This window comes from Watersipora subatra, chromosome 1 (genome assembly GCF_963576615.1).
Source record: "Watersipora subatra chromosome 1, tzWatSuba1.1, whole genome shotgun sequence".
NCBI lineage: Eukaryota > Metazoa > Bryozoa > Gymnolaemata > Cheilostomatida > Watersiporidae > Watersipora > Watersipora subatra.
Genome location: NC_088708.1, coordinates 34503529 through 34524614, shown reverse-complemented (window position 1 = coordinate 34524614; position 21086 = coordinate 34503529). Strand labels below are relative to the sequence as shown.

Below are 21086 nucleotides of genomic sequence, written 5' to 3'. Positions count from 1 at the left end.
CTTCTGACCTCAACTCTTCTTCTGCACTGCTCAACTAGTAAATATTAGCATCCAAGCAAATTTTTTAGCCGAGCAAAATGTTACGCGTTGCATTTCACACAATTATACCTTTAGCTATTATACCTCACACATTATTATACCTTTAGCCTCAAGGGCCATAAGTCATACCTTTAGCCTCAAGGGCCATAAGCCATACTTTTAGCCTAAAACTTGGCATTCATGTACCATCGTAAATGCAAACTGTTTTTCACAGACATCAAAGTATCAAGACTGTGTTAAACAAGAAACTACTATTAACTTGATAGAGTTACTAATTATATCCGTGGGGTTGCATTGCAAGTTCAAACGAAAAAACTGTAAAGACTTGGTATTGAAATACGGACTTCAATACGAACAGAAACGATGAACAAATTTATTGTTATCAATGTAATCAAGTCATTATTAGTATAGTTTTGTGGATACTTTTCTACTGATCACTCGCTATTATGTGGCGGTCAAATAGAAGTGGAGTTCAATTCAAGGGTGGTGCTCTATTTTTTAACCCTTCTCCAGCTCTCAAATAGAGGTGGTGATCAAATACAACTTTTATGGTATGTATGTTACGTATATGCACAGAGCCTTTATAATCACATACATAAGTTATATACAGTGGCACATATAACCATAGGCCTATATGTATGTTATATATATTTTTTAAATGGCAACCCATCATAGGCAAGACTGTCTAGTGTAGGTATGCCCTGAGTATGTTATCAGAAAAGCCAGGGTCTGGTGCAGTCGAATAGGTTTGCAACATATTCATTCTGTCACGTAACTGCTCATGCACAACCAAACGATCTGTCTGAAAAAAGGTGATCTCGAGTGGTATGCTAATGAAGTAATAATATACTAAATGGAAACACTTTGTCAAACATACAAACAGACATATCATGTTCAGACTATACCATCGATCACTGTTGAATGCTACACCCTCCATATTAATTTTTAATCCAACAATTTAAAAACACTGTCTACTGTTCTCTGCCATTTTTTCTTGAATATAGCTTAATCAATGTCTCATTACTCTGCTGATTTATGTTAAACGTAGAAGTGTCTGAGCAAGGACAAGGTTAATGTTGTAAGTTAAAGTGAAATAGATCAAGAGGCTGATGGGCTACATATCTAATATCTTCGAGAAGCGAGTTAAAAGGTGAGAAACATTGTACATCAATGAAAATCCACCTACTCAGTTGACTACACAGAATATAAGGAGCTTGTGTCAATGCTCCAACAAGATATCACAAGTTAAAGCATACTTACAAGAAACCGTAGTGATATAGAACGATCCAAGAAGCACGGAGATATGTGGTAAATACATGTTAGGTGCAGGTCGATATGTACCAAAGCCTTACAACTGTCTAGTGATGATCCAATAGCACCTCATACTACAAGTCAACAGCACACGCAGCTAATCAGCCAATCAGATTGATGTATTCTCCAGAGAAATCTGCAGAGCGGCCCTGCATTGGTGCAATCAATTAGTAACCAACAGCTTTAACCAACAGCCAATTATTTAGACTTGAGGCTTTATTGATGTGTTCTATCTGATGGTAGTGAAATGAAATAAGATATATTTAATGACCATTCAAAAATTGTATCAATATAACAGATGCATAGCATTGCGGCAGCCACTTCAGAGGAGCGAGTCTAACGTACCATAACACGAATAAGAAGGGAAGATCAAAAACGGAGAGTTCAAAATAAGTCACTTTTGAGTGTGGCTTCACTTCTCGATTTTTTACTGTTCTCATCGATGTAAATGTATTCAAAAAGAATGTCTTTTCATAATTATTGGCAAGTTGTATCATTACTTCACTAGAGACATCTTGTCAGTCATATCTAGCACGCGTGTTTTTGTTGTACACGATATTTAAACAGTAAAAAGCTGAAAGTTACAGTTGCTGTAGTTACGACTAAGAGCGACCAACTGCAACTTGTGCGCCTACCTGCTCAGGTAATACAACATCAGCTGAAGTCTGCCAGTCCTTTGCATAATAGGTATTGATATCCTTTAGCTAGATTAATACGAATCCGGTAGGAGATTTAAGCAATAGATTGATGAATGATCAGACATGACAATTAACAGCCCTCTGGTGCAGCACCTGCTAACAAACTGGGAGCAAGGCTGGCTTTCACCGCTTCAGTATTACCTATTGATAGTGTTTATTACCCAGTGCTAGCGCTAAAATGTTCAGCTTATCCTCTCATGCGATATATCATCTTGCTTATAAAGTCAACACAAAAGCTGTTCTCTTATACATTAATCAAAATCCTGGTTATGTTTCAAAATAAATGCAACAAAGTGAGAACAATTAAAAGGCTAGTAATTGTTCGAATTAAGACCTTTATACAATAGTGTAATAACAGTTGACGCAAGGAGCCATACAATAGTGTAATAACAGTTGACACAAGGCGCCATACAATAGTGGAAGTAAAGCTCGTGAGTTCCCTAACCATCCAACATTGACTACCGGTGTGAGATAAGAGCATAAACACACTGCTGCATTCCAATTGCTGCTAGTCATTTCACTAACAAAAATATGGAATCAATGAGCAGACTGATATACTGCTGATTGTACAGGTGGTAAACATCAACGGTAAACATGTTAAGACATTCCACAGTTGTTAACAATAATGCTTGCACTTCCAACCAGAAAAATTATTTAAATGAAGCTGAAAGGCAATATTGCCGCACACATAAGTCGTTTGTTTATCAGCTTGCCGCCTTTTGCAATCTAAAATGTGAAATCATTGTCTCGTAGATGAAAAAGGTTATGCAGCAGGCGGGAGTGACTCGAACGAGATTAGGAATAACACCCTTGTAGAAGGCCTTCAATCCTTCTCCTCTACAACAATGAAGCCATCAGAGCAGCAGGCAGAATATCATACCAGACGTATACAAAACTAGGCAAATAATAGGTGTAAGAAACTGAACTACATGTAAGACACTAGATTCATGAAGTAATATTCAATAGATTTTCACTGTCACTTTGCCTTTATATTAGAGACAGACTAAAAAGAGTATTGGCAATATAGAGGAGATGATATCTACGTTGAGGGTGTGTTACAGCAGATACGCAACTAGATTCACTGGAGACATGGTGAACATATCTACGTTGAGGGTGTGTTACAGCAGATACGCAACTAGATTCACTGGAGACATGGTGAACATATCTACGTTGAGGGTGTGTTAAAGCAGATACGCAACTAGATTCACTGGAGACAGGGTGAACATATCTACGTTGAGGGTGTGTTACAGCAGATACGCAACTAGATTCACTGGAGACATGGTGAACTTTCAATTATCCCGGTTTAGTCATTAATTTCGATGAGATTTTTTACATTTTATTTTCAACTACAGTCAAACATGGATAACTCGAACTTCAAGGGACCGAGCAAAAGTGTTCGAATTATCAGAGCATTCAAGTTATCAGAACACTGTCACAAGTCCATGTATTTACTTATTTATTAGTAGATACATGTACATATGCAAACTATAATATAAATCAAAAGCACAAATGGCTTGTTTCGAATTAAATGCTTCTAATGTAAAGTTTAAAACGTTTTTATCAAAAAGTATAGAGATTTTTCTATCACTTGAGATTGGTTTGTTGTTTGAGGTGATGTTATTGCCAGGACGTTTTTTTAGATTGACATTGGCAAAACTTGATCGTTGTTGAAATGCTCAAAAGAAAAAACATCTTTTTCTTTTGAGCGTTTTACCCACGATCAATTTTGCCGAGTTTTCTTGAAGTTTATGCAACTTCAAGAAAAAGTTACCAAAGAAAAATCCCTTACTTTACCTGGGATTCGTTAAGAGCAACACTCCGAGGCAGTTCAATTAAAAGTTTTACGAGGTTTAACGGTACATTGTATATCACTCACGCTTTTTGAATGGATAGTTATTGAATGTACACACGTATTCTGTGTTTAGGTCAAACAATGAATAGTTTTTTAGCTATGACAACGTATACGTTTAATAAAAACAATTTTAAGACGTTTTAAACATTCAACACTCCGACGTTGATTCAACACGGAATCAACGTCGGAAAACTATTCGTCACGGGCTAGCCGGGTCACGCACTCAAGGATTTTCGCCACGCACATACAAAACAACATGCTGTTTTTGTTTTGTATGTGCGTGGCGAAAATCCTTGCGCGCGTGACCCGGCAAGCCCATGCTATTAATCGTATAGCAGTATAAATCAAATTTGACCAAACCTATAGAAAAGTCGTTGACAAAATTATTTTGCCGATGGTGGTAATAACAACGCTTATGAATTACGAAAAGATGAGGTTTACCTCTATGGCTTTGAATAAAGTGATTTTCTAAAGCGATAACAACCGTTTCGGTAGCCGTTGGGCAAAAAAACAGTTCGAATTAACAGTGTTGAGTTCGAGTTATCTATAGCAATTTATCATTACGTGGGAACGGACCAAAGAAACCGTTCGAATTAACCATGTTTTCGAGCTAACAGTGGCCGAGTTATCCATGTTTGACTGTATCTATTTTCACATCTGAACTCTTAAATCTGACTCATTCTAAGCTTTCTTCACTTCTCATCACATTCATTTTCTTCCTCACGATAGCTAATCAGAGCTTCCAACAATGTTTGCTCTTGCTCTACTCTAGTGAAAGTATTGTCATCTTCCTCTTTCCCCGTTACTACCACTCACACTAGTCTTTCCCCGTTACTACCACTCACACTAGTCTTTCCCGTTACTACCACTCACACTAGTCTTTCCCCGTTACTACCACTCACACTAGTCTTTCCCCGTTACTACCACTCACACTAGTCTTTCCCCGTTACTACCACTCACACTAGTCTTCCCCGTTACTACCACTCACACTAGTCTTTCCCCGTTACTACCACTCACACTAGTCTTTCCCCGTTACTACCACTCACACTAGTCTTTCCCCGTTACTACCACTCACACTAGTTCTTCCTCTTTCCCCGTTACTACCACTCACACTAGTCTTCCCCGTTACTACCACTCACACTAGTCTTTTCCCGTTACTACCACTCACACTAGTCTTTCCCCGTTACTACCACTCACACTAGTCTTTCCCCGTTACTACCACTCACACTAGTCTTTCCCCGTTACTACCACTCACACTAGTCTTTCCCCGTTACTACCACTCACACTAGTCTTTCCCCGTTACTACCACTCACACTAGTTCTTCCTCTTTCCCCGTTACTACCACTCACACTAGTCTTCCCCGTTACTACCACTCACACTAGTCTTTTCCCGTTACTACCACTCACACTAGTCTTTCCCCGTTACTACCACTCACACTAGTCTTTCCCCGTTACTACCACTCACACTAGTCTTTCCCCGTTACTACCACTCACACTAGTTCTTCCTCTTTCCCCGTTACTACCACTCACACTAGTCTTCCCCGTTACTACCACTCACACTAGTCTTTCCCCGTTACTACCACTCACACTAGTCTTTTCCCGTTACTACCACTCACACTAGTCTTTCCCCGTTACTACCACTCACACTAGTCTTTCCCCGTTACTACCACTCACACTAGTCTTTCCCCGTTACTACCACTCACACTAGTCTTTCCCCGTTAGTACCACTCACACTAGTCTTTTCCCGTTACTACCACTCACACTAGTCTTTCCCCGTTACTACTACTCACACTAGTTCTTCCTCTTTCCCCGTTACTACCACTCACACTAGTCTTCCTCTTTCCCCGTTACTACCACTCACACTAGTCTTCCTCTTTCCCCATTACTACCACTCACACTAGTCTTTCCCGTTACTACCACTCACACTAGTCTTTCCCCGTTACTACCACTCACACTAGTCTTTCCCCGTTACTACCACTCACACTAGTCTTCCCCGTTACTACCACTCACACTAGTCTTTCCCCGTTACTACCACTCACACTAGTCTTTCCCCGTTACTACCACTCACACTAGTCTTTCCCCGTTACTACCACTCACACTAGTCTTTCCCCGTTACTACCACTCACACTAGTTCTTCCTCTTTCCCCGTTACTACCACTCACACTAGTCTTCCCCGTTACTACCACTCACACTAGTCTTTTCCCGTTACTACCACTCACACTAGTCTTTCCCCGTTACTACCACTCACACTAGTCTTTCCCCGTTACTACCACTCACACTAGTCTTTCCCCGTTAGTACCACTCACACTAGTCTTTCCCCGTTACTACCACTCACACTAGTTCTTCCTCTTTCCCCGTTACTACCACTCACACTAGTCTTCCCCGTTACTACCACTCACACTAGTCTTTCCCCGTTACTACCACTCACACTAGTCTTTTCCCGTTACTACCACTCACACTAGTCTTTCCCCGTTACTACCACTCACACTAGTCTTTCCCCGTTACTACCACTCACACTAGTCTTTCCCCGTTAGTACCACTCACACTAGTCTTTCCCCGTTACTACCACTCACACTAGTTCTTCCTCTTTCCCCGTTACTACCACTCACACTAGTCTTCCCCGTTACTACCACTCACACTAGTCTTTCCCCGTTACTACCACTCACACTAGTCTTTCCCCGTTACTACCACTCACACTAGTCTTTCCCCGTTAGTACCACTCACACTAGTCTTTCCCCGTTACTACCACTCACACTAGTCTTTCCCCGTTACTACTACTCACACTAGTCTTTCCCCGTTAGTACCACTCACACTAGTCTTTCCCCGTTACTACCACTCACACTAGTCTTTCCCCGTTACTACTACTCACACTAGTTCTTCCTCTTTCCCCGTTACTACCACTCACACTAGTCTTCCTCTTTCCCCGTTACTACCACTCACACTAGTCTTTCCCCGTTACTACCACTCACACTAGTCTTTCCCCGTTACTACCACTCACACTAGTTCTTCCTCTTTCCCCGTTACTACCACTCACACTAGTCTTCCCCGTTACTACCACTCACACTAGTCTTTTCCCGTTACTACCACTCACACTAGTCTTTCCCCGTTACTACCACTCACACTAGTCTTTCCCCGTTACTACCACTCACACTAGTCTTTCCCCGTTAGTACCACTCACACTAGTCTTTCCCCGTTACTACCACTCACACTAGTTCTTCCTCTTTCCCCGTTACTACCACTCACACTAGTCTTCCCCGTTACTACCACTCACACTAGTCTTTCCCCGTTACTACCACTCACACTAGTCTTTTCCCGTTACTACCACTCACACTAGTCTTTCCCCGTTACTACCACTCACACTAGTCTTTCCCCGTTACTACCACTCACACTAGTCTTTCCCCGTTAGTACCACTCACACTAGTCTTTCCCCGTTACTACCACTCACACTAGTTCTTCCTCTTTCCCCGTTACTACCACTCACACTAGTCTTCCCCGTTACTACCACTCACACTAGTCTTTCCCCGTTACTACCACTCACACTAGTCTTTCCCCGTTACTACCACTCACACTAGTCTTTCCCCGTTAGTACCACTCACACTAGTCTTTCCCCGTTACTACCACTCACACTAGTCTTTCCCCGTTACTACTACTCACACTAGTCTTTCCCCGTTAGTACCACTCACACTAGTCTTTCCCCGTTACTACCACTCACACTAGTCTTTCCCCGTTACTACTACTCACACTAGTTCTTCCTCTTTCCCCGTTACTACCACTCACACTAGTCTTCCTCTTTCCCCGTTACTACCACTCACACTAGTCTTCCTCTTTCCCCATTACTACCACTCACACTAGTCTTTCCTGTTACTACCACTCACACTAGTCTTTCCCGTTACTACCACTCACACTAGTCTTCTCCAGATCCACAGTTTTGCAAGTGAAAAGGAAGGCATGATGCTTAAAACTCAATGATGCTCAATGGAAGGCAATGATGCTTGGTAAAACCCAACTGTGGAAAATAAATGTACATACACACTGATTAACAAAACCCGATGCATACTTTGAGAAACTTCGAACATAGTATGTTGGAAAATGTGTATGGCAAATGAGTATAGATTTGACCATAACATCAGACAATCGAGCATGTACTGCGTTTGTTGTCGAATTAACGCTTTAAAATTAAAACTAACTTATTCAGTGACACACATCATTATGTTAACACATCATTATGTTAACACATCATTATGTTAACACATCATTATGTTAACACATCATTATGTTAACACATCATTATGTTAACACATCATTATGTTAACACATCATTATGTTAACACATCATTATGTTAACACGGAATGCTTTTCGCTTGTTCATACCTAAAAATATATCTCCAATTCTTAACACTCTTGTGGATGCTGCGCCCACATCTGATACACATTGACACTCTTGTGGGTGCTACGCCCACATCTGATACACATTGACACTCTTGTGGGTGCTGCACCAACATCTGATACACATTGACCCTCTTGTGGGTGCTGCACCCACATCTGATACACATTGACACTCTTGTGGGTGCTGCGCCCACATCTGATACACATTGACACTCTTGTGGGAACTGCGCCCACATCTGATACACATTGACACTCTTGTAGGTGCTGCGCCCACATCTGATACACATTGACACTCTTGTAGGTGCTGCGCCCACATCTGATACACATTGAATCTCTTCATGTATTAGATCTTGAAACATTATTATTCTAACAAAATTTTGATTAACAAAAACATGATTGCATTATTATAGTATTACATCATTATTATAGTATTACATCATTATTATAGTATTACATCATTATTATAGTATTACATAATTATTATAGTATTACATCATTATTATAGTATTACAACATTATAACATTATAATTTATATAAATCTTTAACATTTGTCCATCTGTCTGTCATTTGTGTGTCTAGTTATTGCGATAATGTTTCAGATACGAAAAATCCACTTCGCAAAGGATTGGAACTCGGAACCTCCAGGTCTACAGACAAACGAGCTAACCCATTAGACAATGTGCCCAACAGGCCTTAGCAATTAATAATGCTGCACGTATTCATTATATTGTTTAAAATAGACTTAAAGTGCTTAGAAAAATATTAATAGATATTAATTAGCACGCTTGGTCATTACAGGCAATGTCATAAGCTGGCTTTCCTTTAGGACAGCTCTTATTATAGTAAGTTACTAGCTTTACTAGCTTAAGTTATTCAAATTCATTGAGTGATTATTTTATTCACCCGTGCAATGCCGGTCATTCACCTAATAATATGCTATATTACATTACCACCTTATTGATCTATTACACTATTATACCATTACCTTTTGACATTACACCATTATTATGTTATTATTTTATTGCATTCTCATTTCATTACATCATATTATTATTATCCTATTATATTTACACCATCATATTATTATTATCCTATTATATTTACACCATCATATTATTATTATCCTATTATATTTACACCATCATATTATTATTATCCTATTATATTTACACCATCATATTATTATTATCCTATTATATTTACACCATCATATTATTATTATCCTATTATATTTACACCGTCATATTATTAAATTGTTCAATACTAACTCTTCGGCTATCTAGAGACCTAGAGCGATGACAGAGGATGATTTTGATGTTAATGCGCATCTTTAACCAGCAACCTATCCTTAGGAAAATAATTGGAAGCCAGACTAGTTATTTGTGAAAATAAAACTAAAGTAATTTATCGACAACAAGAGATGTAGCAGGGTTGTGACGTATTAGAACTGCTTTGCATCAATGCAGTGCAGTACGCAGTAAATTTTCAGTGCATTGGGCAGTAGACCTTCACTGGGTTTACTTGCTTTGAATGGGTTCGGAGTTTCATGCATTCCAAATATTAGAAACTGTAAAATCCGACAGGATTTGACGCCATTTTGCTTCGCAAAATTTGTCCAAAGGCATTCGACAAGGCCAATATAATTCTTCCTTTAAAAAGAATAAAACGGCTGTTAACAGCATATAATTTAAACTGCCGGCAAACTTCAGGAGTCGATAAAAGCATTAACTCAGCACTGAAAGGAATGAACAGAACAATTCTGTAGAAATGGTCTTCACTGACAATAAAATTCAATCGAGCTGTTCATTATCTGAAACTTGGCATGAATTTGTGTAGCAATTTGTGTAGCAACCTAAATAGTAAATAATATTATCTTTTTGCTGTCTAGAAATCATTTGATGCCCGCATGGTTCATTTTTCAACAGGGACTCTGTTTTAAGCTTTGGTTACTTATAATGATAAATGATCTTCAAACCATAGTTATGAATTTCCTTATTGTAGCAGATTTGTTACGAATATGCGCATGTACATGTAGCATCCAAAATGATCTCTATACATAGAAAGAGCAGATAAAATTATCTCCACACAAACACACCAAGTTAAGGATTCAACATTTAGCGATGTGAAGCAATAAAGAGTGACTGTTGGAAGGAAGTTAAACATGTTACAAACACAATGCATGATGATCAGCAAAGCTAATTTGAAACTTTGCTGCCTGAGAATTTCATTTTGTTAAGTCTCGTTGGCTTCCTAGTAAAATCGCTTTTTGAGCAAAAAAGCAAATAAATATGAAGACCTTCCACTGCTTTGTGCCCAATCTTTTCTGCCCCTAGGGCATTGTGGATTCCTTTGAAGTATTCTCGAATATATATGAATATATAGTGTTGTATGTTAGAGAAGCTACTCTTATATGAATATATAGTGTTGTATGTTAGAGCAGCTACTCTTATATGAATATATAGTGTTGTATGTTAGAGCAGCTACTCTTATATGAATATATAGTGTTGTATGCTAAAGCAGCTACTCTTATATGAATATATAGTGTTGTATGTTAGAGCAGCTACTCTTATATGAATATTTAGTGTTGTATGTTAGAGCAGCTACTCTTATATGAATATATAGTGTTGTATGTTAGAGCAGCTACTCTCATATGAATATGTAGTGTTGTATGTTAGAGCAGCTACTCTTATATGAATATATAGTGTTGTATGTTAGAGCAGCTACTCTTATATGAATATATAGTGTTGTATGTTAGAGCAGCTACTCTTATATGAATATATAGTGTTGTATGTTAGAGCAGCTACTCTTATATGAATATATAGTGTTGTAAGTTAGAGAAGCTACCCTTATATGAATATATAGTGTTGTATGCTAAAGCAGCTACTCTTATATGAATATATAGTGTTGTATGTTAGAGAAGCTAACACTAGAGACATGAAAGCTTGAGGCTGAATTACTATTGACTAGCTATTAATTGACTTAAATTCTGCCTAATGCATTTTACTATAGTATCAATGTAGTAACTTCATCATTCAACTGCTAGGACAAATGAAGTGGCAGAAAACAATGATGCTACCTGTAGGTATCACGGATGACATGCGTTACTCCGTTATATGGTCGGTGCTGCTCCTGCAATCGAGACCTTATCACTTGATACGGATAGGTGCAGATGACTGCAACACTCTTGGACAAAGCAGCACATGTGATGTAGGCTAAGGGGCTCTGTAATGAATAGAAAAAAAGAGAATATGCCATTTACTATTAAATATTCTTTTAAAGCTGTAGCTTATGAAACCATCTCGCCAACCCTTGAAACCTGCCTCACTAATAAGAATGTTGAAGTAACTCACACGCAGACCGAACTCACTCACCCCACAAAATATCATAGTGCCTATTTGGCCAATGCAAAAAGTAAAGCTGCCATGTGAATGACCAACCAATTACTGAGTTATGATAGGGGGATTGAAAATGCAAAATGGTAATGCTAAAGTCAATGCAATAGATTTGATTACCTTGCATACTATTTAAAGGACCATTAAGAATTATATTAGAAGTTTTAAATTGACAAAATTAATTTTAACTCGTAAGACCTGGTAGCATGGATGACCACACGATAATATTGATGTCGTGTGATCAGAAAAAAAACATCATGTCATTACATGTGTGTTAGATTAGATTTAAGCACATAAAAGTTGATACTTCATCCAATGAGCTTCCAAGTTTGATAGGCAACCTAAGTGAAAAGCATAAGACTACCGGGTTTTCTGTTTTAGAAGCTGCTTCTGTGCAAGCTTACCATTAGTGTAGTGTATACTTTGAACTAACAATAGAACCCAAATGAAAACACCTAACTCTTAAGCTTCCAAAAGTAAAATTTTTTGTAAAATTTTATTTATAACAGAAGAGTTAGAGTTGCTAATGAGACCTCATATGCTCGTGAGTAAGTAACCCTTTGACTGTCACATTATTCATTGCGCTAAGTGCCGCCCCGGCGCATGTTTTTGCTCAAAAATGTGACATTTTGTTTTGGCGCTTGTTCTGTTCTTGCTCTAGCTAGCCCAAACTAACAATACAGTATACCATTCAAACGTTTCCAACAACAGAGTATGACCTATTATAATACCTGGCTTGGGTGACCTCATAGCACACAAGATGATGTTGAATACAAAAGGGTGGTTTTTTAAAATGAAAATACAACTGTCCGGGCTATGTTTTTATAGCAGAAGGATATTGCTAGCTATTTTATTTTGCTGGTAGAGAAGAAGTTGAGATAACATAAAAACAGTTTGAAAAAGCTAGAATAAATTAATGCAGAGTTATATAACGCAATATAAATATTGAACAAACCTGAAGTGGAGCCCTGAAAATCATAGGGTAAACTAGCCAATATATTTGCATCGTCAAAACTATATTTAACAATAGCGGAAATATCCTAAAATTAATAAATGTGTGCTGCAACAAAGAAAGGTTTCAAATTTAAACTAATAAGCATTGTAACAATGCTAGAAAGAAAACCCCATGTAGAAATGTAAATCTTGTTTATAGAAATGAAAGGTTTTGGCTAATTAGATTTTTGCAAGACAATTTTTCCATTGGTTAGACCAGCAAATACCAAGAAATGAGTTTCCTACTAATATTCTATACAGGTTTATAGTGTGATGGACCTCGAGTTAAGGGATTTTTCACAAAGTTTTGAAAGTCTTCATAAATATTTAGGTGCTGTTTGAGAAATTACGATGAAATGCACATAATTTTGCCGTTATGCTTTTCTTTTGTCCCTATTGATCAAATACTCGTCCAACTGTTTAAAACCGCTTTGTATGCAATCTAAATATGTTTGTACTGTGAATATACCAGGTTTGTAGATATTTTGTAAAGGTTATGCTCATTCACCAGTCACTAAGTTTTATAGATTCTGAGCAATGGCAGATTCACTGAAATGTGAACATGACACTCGGGTCATGTAAGCACAAGTCATGCATGTAGTAAGGACACAAAGTTATGTCTTGGTTTAAACCGAGGATTTCAACCAAGCGGTTTGAAGAAGCCGAAAAAACCGGTTTTTAAGGTTTTTCATTATTTTTTGAGCAAAACAATATTTTAAGCTCTTAGTGGTTCCTGTGTGGTAGAAACGCAATTCTATGTAATTATCAGCTGTAGAAGTTCATTTAAGACACAGTAGTAAAGTGATGGCAGAGATCAAGTTGAGACTACACGAAATCCTAGCACAACAATGAATTGAATTTCATTTTCAATTGCTTTTATCAAGTGATATGATGATCCCTTTACCGATGAAATATGAAACCATATGAAATATACTAATCCCATCATCGCCTCTGATAATGAATAAAAACTTTCTCAAGTCTGGCTAGTGAGAGAGAATTGTTTATAGCCAGAAATTAAAACAATAAAATCCTTTTGGGAAAAACTTTAGGTGTGCAAACTAATATTTCATTTAGTGGGCACAAGCCAAAATAGTTGAATTGTTAGAATTCAGTTTATCAAGTTGTTCGTGTTTCGAAAAGTTAGAGTTGTGCAATGAGTTTCCAACATCCTCGCAAACAGGATCACGTTTGGCAGTTTTTCAGTCAAACTGCAAAAGGCAAAGGTTTTAAGGCAAAATGTAATAAGTAGTGTGTTGTCATAATGCAAGGCCATGCCGATAGGCTTAAAGCACACGTAGCAAAATGTCAAGCTGGTCTTCACTTCCACACAATTAATCACTGGAATTAAAATTCCTACTTATACATAAAGTTGTATGTAATATATTCATATTATGTGATAAGATTTCTGCTCTGAATTTCTTTATTCATGTTTGATTAAAGGCTCATTTTGAAATTTCCATGTTTTCTCTCCTTTTTCTCATAACAACGCCCACAGTACCATCTTTAACAGTTGATTCCGCATATGTATGTTCGATACTCAATCATGCAACAATAGCAAGTGGTGTTAATTAGACTTAAAATTGCAAAATCCTTGGTCAAATTAAATAAACTGTAAAAACCCGTTTAAACCAACAAAACCTGATTTATTCGGTTTTTTAAACCCTGTACCCAGATGGTTAAGAGAACAAACTGTAAAACCAAGTAATGTGCTGGTGCTTTCTAATGAATAATGAAATTTTGTTTTCTTGTTTCTGATGACGTTCTGTTGGCAATGACATAATTCAAACAAATGTCAGTTTTAAGATTTTCGTATGCATTGATGTATCCTGCTGCTGTACACATTGTGCTTGGAGAGAGTATTAGCAATTACAAGGTTTAAGCCGGAATAAAGACCCCAGAGCCGATCCATGTTGGATTACGCTTTCCTACTCAGTGACATCAAAGTACACTTTTCCCTTTCGCCGCGTCTGAGCCCATTCTAGCATTCAAGTTCCGAGTTACTATTAATATATCATTGGCTGGTACTCGCGTAGGAGTAACATCCCTCAAATCCTAGTAGAACTAATCCTTCATCTCCTCAGGGTTGGTCATTGTGAACGTAGAAAAATGATTGCAGGCACCCTGAGCTGTTACATTATTAGTGGCATAGACTGGACAGAATGGTGATTAGTGACAAAAACAGTTCAAAACAAACTGATTCCTTCATCCGCGGCATTATTTGTTCAGTAGATTAGTACATTAATCTCTGCTCTATGGAAAGCCTATCACGTAACACTGACTAGCATGATCCTCAACACGTCTTTGACATACAAGTATTCCAAAAGGCTCAGCTATTCTTCCAAGCACTTGAAAACTAAGTAGTCAAATAAATCACTGACTGTTTGACTCATAACATAGGTTATACAGTAGGTGCTCCTACATTGTACTGTAAACAATCCGTTCCAGGAACGTATCCGTTATAAGGATTTTGCCTAATACCAGCCATGAAATACATGCAAATTGCCTAATCTGTTCCAAGATTTTTCCAAACTCACCCCCTTCGGCCGTACAAAAAGGAAAAACTAAAGATCGATCATACAAAAAAAACTAAAGATAACTTTGTAATTTGTCAGCTGTATCGTAACTGCAGCAATATTGGTGTGCATTGACAACCTTTCTTTTTTTTGATCAATTCTACAGGTTTATAGCCTATGGTTGTGGTCATTTTTACAATAAGTTGATGGGAAGCACACATTTTTGACGTTCATTTACAACAACTTGCTTTTTTTAAACAGCAAAGTATATTCTGCAAAGGAAGACTAATAACAAATATTTTATACGTCTACAATAAAGCAAACAACATATTTTTACTATAGAAAGCGGTACTACCTCTTCGTCGACTATCTGTACCCAGAGGTCAAGGTTAGGATAAAAGAACACTTTTGACGATTCTTCAACTCACCACATTCTGATTGGTAGACCAACGCTGTAACACCTACGTCAATCGATCACCTTTGTATTTATGAATAATCGCGCAATAGTCGTTCTCTGTTTTATCAACATACATTGGAACCTCGGTTCTCGAACGCTTTAACTCTCGACCAATTCGGCTTTTGACCAAAAAAATTGAGATTTGTTCGTCTCGGATCTCGAACATAGATTCGGTTTTCTCACCAAACCGGAGCATGCGCATTAGAATTAAACGTTCGGAACAGCTCCGGATACAGCATGGAAACATTCGTTAAAGGGAAAGTAAACACAATTTACTGATGAAGGCCAACATTTACCCTATTTGTTTTGTGTAATTTACTACGTTTAGCAAAATATAAATTATTTCTTACAACAGATAAATACTCAGAATAATATTTTAAAAACAAAAAATGCCCGTGCATTCACATATAAATGAGTAGTCTTTTTTCAATCGCATATTTTGCAAAAATCGGATAGATAACGCCATTGCGAAAATGAGTGTGAAACGGGCTCGCCACTGGGAACACTGAATCCTAATCATTCATCCAACCACGAGACACGTAGCGTTTGACTTGAATCCGTGATCTAATGTGAGGGACATCGCACGCCTCTTGCAACTGTGACAATCCAGAAACAAGTGCACATTTAGAACGTTTAGAAAATATTTCAACTTAAATTCATTTCTGTCGCTGTTCTATTATGTTCACAATATAATGGCTAAAAGACTCACAGCTAAAACAACCACTCCTTATAGAAACTACCCAATTGATGACGAAGTTGAAGATGGGCAAAGATATAAATATATCAGTGGTGAACTATTCAATGAGCGCAAGAGAAACAGACTGTCAGATTCATCATCGTCATGTTCAACAACGATTAGTATAGCAATGACCACGAGCACTACTATTACTACCACTGCTTCAACTACAATTGCTTCGCCTACAACTACTTCCACTGACATCTTACCAACTCCAGATAAATTTTGCAGGTGTGGCAATTGTTCTGACTTGCCGACAGCTATTGAAAAAGTATGTTGCTACACTGAAAATTTGGCTAATACAAACTTTCAGGATGATCAGTATATTCCCGGTATAAATAGCTGCATCATGCAGTCTAATTTACTAATACATCAGATATTGGGGAAAGTTGCCATACAACTCTCATGGTTCAAGCATCAAAGGTATCTTGGCTTCAGAGGGGATACTCTTCTGTTTACTAACATGACTAATTTAAACTACAGATACCATGCTTATAGAAACTATATAGATTGCGTCTACGGGTACCTTGGAAGAAGAAACCAGAAAGTTATTCCTTCATGCGTTGTTGCCTACATTCGCACAATGTGGCCTGATTCAAATGGGAGTTATGTAAGCTTCAAAAATGTGGAACCGGAAGATGAAGATTAGAATGACGAAAATGAAGTGGAGCTTTTTATCATGGATGAAGGAAATTAATGTAAGTTCAGTTGAGTTGAGCAAAATATGGTTTTTATTAATCTTTTAACTGAATCTGAAAGCAATGTTACTTAGCCGATTTTCATGACTTGTACAGTGAATAAGTGAATAATGTATGGTTTGAGAAATAATTATATTTCAATCATTTGACTTGCGCCATGACATAAAAAACAACATTTAACAGGTTACGTTACATAAATCTAAATCGTGTTATACAAAGAACTGCATAATATTTATAATTTGAATAGCCTGTTATATTAACTTTATCAAAAAAATATCTCACATAAAACTAGGGATTGAGTTTAACCTTTATGTAAATCTTGACCTATGCATTTCTTTCGCTGTGTTACCATCTGGTTTTATAAAATATTTTGAAAGTGGAGCTGCTCTGTCCTGCAATTCAAATATTTCAAATATTTCAGAAAGTTGCACAGGCTGTGGAGGTTTTCTAATGAGGCTGTGGAGGTTTTCTAAAGCACCTGTGTGTTGACCATGGGTCAACAGACGCAATGTGTTTAGCAGTCTCGCTTGTCCTAACGCATCACAAAGGACTTTGTGCCTTGCACTTCCTGGAATTAACCATTTCACCTTTCTTTCCATTTCTCTGTAAACATCAAATTATTCGTTGTTATTTTTCAAGATATTATAAATCTGCAAAGTTTTTGTTTATTCAAATGTCAACCAGCTGCAGAATATTTAACCATTTGTACAATTTCTGTTTACTATTATGCAAAAAATGACTAAATATTCTTATATCACAAACCAAAGGCATTCTAAGTGATATATAAAATATTATATTACACATCTCCCTGTGCTTTGATATTTTTGAATATATTATTAGATTCAACATACAGCTTTCATGCCAACATTGGGTATAAATAATATATTTTTTCATCACTCACGGATCAATTGGTTCATGAGAGCACTGGATGAACTTGTGTCCTGGAAAGCTCCTGTGAATATTAGCGACATGGTTTGTATACTTGCATGGGATGATTGCTAAAAGTATAGAGGAAAAAATAAATGCCAACACAAACAATAACAAACGGAGGCCTAATTTAAATCTGCAATTTAATATTATATAATTAGATTGTAAAAATTAGGTTTTCTTTTGATGAAACAACGTTACAAAACAACGCAAATACTACTAATATAATCATGCGGGCTAATCGCTTCAAGTGATCTGTAAAGCCTATATTAGTAATGGTAGCATGAATAATAAATAATAATGGAATCCAAATTTTACGATAATATTAGTCATATATTTTATGAACGATTATAGCATTTCTGACAATTCAGACCAAACAGAAAATTTAAATTCCCTTACTAACTTTTACTCAGTTACAAACGTAGCCTATGCAACTCAGCTTGAGTCTCATTGTCACCCAGTCATATCAAATCATTTCTTTGTACTAATGTACAGTACTACATATTTTGAATTATTTATATATTTATTAATTGATATTATAAAATAACTATATTTGTTATTAATATTTATTTAAAATTCTTCATAAATTACTTACGGTTGAGGTTTTCCTGTTTGACAATGCTCTCTTGCTGTACGGTACAACACCATTAGGAAATGGAACCTTTCCCTCTTTCACTCTTAATCTTGTAGTTGTCCCAAATTACTCCGAATAAAGCTGGCTCTTATGGAAGTGCCTAATGCACACGACCGCACTAGCGAAAAGTTACGTTGGCAAGCTTTGCCTTAGACAGCCATAATTTTGCTAAATTTGGCGACTGAGAGACAGGAACTCTGAAAAAGGTTATGCTACGACTTCTAGTGTAAGATTCACAACTAGCAAAGAGACATCTACCCATCGTAATTAACTGACTGTTGTTAAAAGAAAATAAAATGCGTTGAATTACTAACGAATAAGTAAAGAAATCTTTACCGGAAACGGCTTTATTAGGATTCAATGATGGTCCGAAGTAAATGCACCAAAATATATTTTCAACTTTGAACTTGCTAAACTAGTAGAAATATCTGCTAAAATTTTGTTTTCTCGTTCAACTAACATAGTATCATGCATTACAAATCATATAAAACAATGTTAGAATTATGTGTTTAATTTCACTTTAATAAAGAGAGAAGCAAGTTACGCTTAATAAATTCTTTACAAAAAAGAAAGGTACCATTTGGGACGACGTCCCTCTACCGAAGGGATTTGCTAGAGAGACAACTCCTTTAGTCGAGTTACCCTAAATGGATTTGGAGGAGGATTCTCCTTCAAGATGTGAAGTAAACATGCCATTGCTGTCTATATTTTCTTTTGCACACGATTTTGATGTAACTGATCTGTTGTATTTTTCGCTGGTTTCGTTATCAATTTCTTCAATTTTTGGTATGGTATCGTATATGGTAAGGTAGAAAGAATATTTTTGATGTTTTAAGAACATACGAAATGTTTACTTTTTGTTTTCTGTTTTCATCATCATAGATAAAAAATCTTTTATTAAAAATAAACACGATCTATATCTACCTGTTTTTATTTATAGTATGTAATATACAGTACAGTTTTGGTGTAAAATGTTAAAAAAATACTTTACTAAAGCTGTTTTCTCGACTTGGAACGGACTCAAATTTACATACATTAATTCTAATGGAGATTTTTGTTTCGGATCTCGAACAACTCGGTTTTCGAGCAACCTTCTGGAACGAATTATGTTCGAGAACCAAGGTTCCACTGTATATGACGATCTATCACGACGAACCAGAATGCCATGAAATTTGTATATATAATACATGTATATATAGCTTTATACACGCATCGTTTTTCTCTCGCAAGGGTGGCGAAAAGGAGTAACATTCAAATTGAATTTGTAATTTTTTACGTAGTAGGAAGCGAAAACTTAACATAAAATCTTTACGCCATCTGGAATTTATGTTATAGGAGGTATACATTATAGGAGCGTCTACTGCACTATGTATGTACCAGTAAGCGTTGGACTGTCAAAATATATGATTGCCCCATTGAATTAACTGAAACAGGCCACAAAAAATTTCTTGATGCGTATATACCCGTAAATGGTTAGAAATGTGCAGTACACACAGAGAAGGCTAAAGAGACTCACCAACTTGCCATCTATGGATATATCTTTGCGTTTACAGTAAGATCTCTTCAGCTCCTCATAAGTCATGAACTGGAGTGCTCCATGCGACACTCCAAACATTCCAGGAAGGAATCCCTGCAATACGACGCTCATGAGCAAACATCAAACATTAGATCGTTATTACATATAAGAGCACAATAGCACAGGCATATACATCTGTGTGTGGTTTCTTAAGGTTTAAGTGTATACAGGTGTGTATAAGTGTTTTTGGATGGCAAGCAGGGTCCCAGCACTAATTACTTTTTGTCTCACCACCAACAAATTCTGTTGCCAGTTTATGAATTGACAATATCCGTTTGACACTCAGCAAGCCCTAGTTTTTAAATTCAAGGCCTTAGTTAACACTAGCGCTAGACTAGTGCTAGTCTAGCGCTAGACTAGTGCTAGTCTAGCGCTAGACTAGCAACAATAAAATTTGGTTAAATGATACATAATCAGTTCAAAGATGTTCTTAAGTAAAATTTTGGCATCACTAAGGTCAACTCTCTAATGTTCCAGCACTAATGTGATAACTCAGGTGTAGCTGAAGAACTGAGAGCTGAATTATATTCAACAAGACATCAAATCGTTCCTCTTGAAAAGCTCTTTTTCGTAGTTTTACTAAAAATTGCATTTGTCCTATGTCATTTGTTATGTTAAGAACTTATGTATCCCATCATCAATTATGGACAGCTCCATATGCGAGTACCTTGAGATGCTTTGAATGCTCTAAAAATGGCTCGATTCTATTCAATACTCATCAAGAAATTAACAATTCAGTTCCCTATTATTTCGCATCATAGATGGTGTAAAAATTGATTCAATTCAATTTAAACGCTAAACACCACAATTTGATTTTAAATTCTTTAGCTACCTTATCATCAATGAATCGGTTGAATTCAATTCACCCAAAAAT

General features: G+C 37.0%; 2 protein-coding genes across 5 annotated transcripts in view; both read right to left on the bottom strand.

The window, feature by feature from the left end:
- The window catches only part of LOC137404652 (uncharacterized), a 38779-nt gene extending 37368 nt beyond the window's left edge, over positions 1–1411 (bottom strand). The window contains exon 1 of the mRNA XM_068090880.1: positions 1300–1411. Within this exon, the coding sequence (XP_067946981.1) occupies positions 1300–1357 (58 nt within the window). The 5' untranslated portion in view covers positions 1358–1411. The remainder of the gene's footprint in view (positions 1–1299) is intronic.
- A 955-nt stretch (positions 1412–2366) lies between these two features.
- The window catches only part of LOC137397741 (solute carrier family 25 member 32-like), a 33994-nt gene continuing 15274 nt past the window's right edge, over positions 2367–21086 (bottom strand). For all 4 annotated transcript variants that reach the window (XM_068083968.1, XM_068083967.1, XM_068083969.1 and 1 more), the window contains 3 exons: positions 20153–20266; positions 11363–11508; positions 2367–2885 (listed from right to left, as the gene is read on the bottom strand). In XM_068083968.1, the coding sequence (XP_067940069.1) occupies positions 2753–2885; positions 11363–11508; positions 20153–20266 (393 nt within the window). In that variant the 3' untranslated portion in view covers positions 2367–2752. The remainder of the gene's footprint in view (positions 2886–11362; positions 11509–20152; positions 20267–21086) is intronic.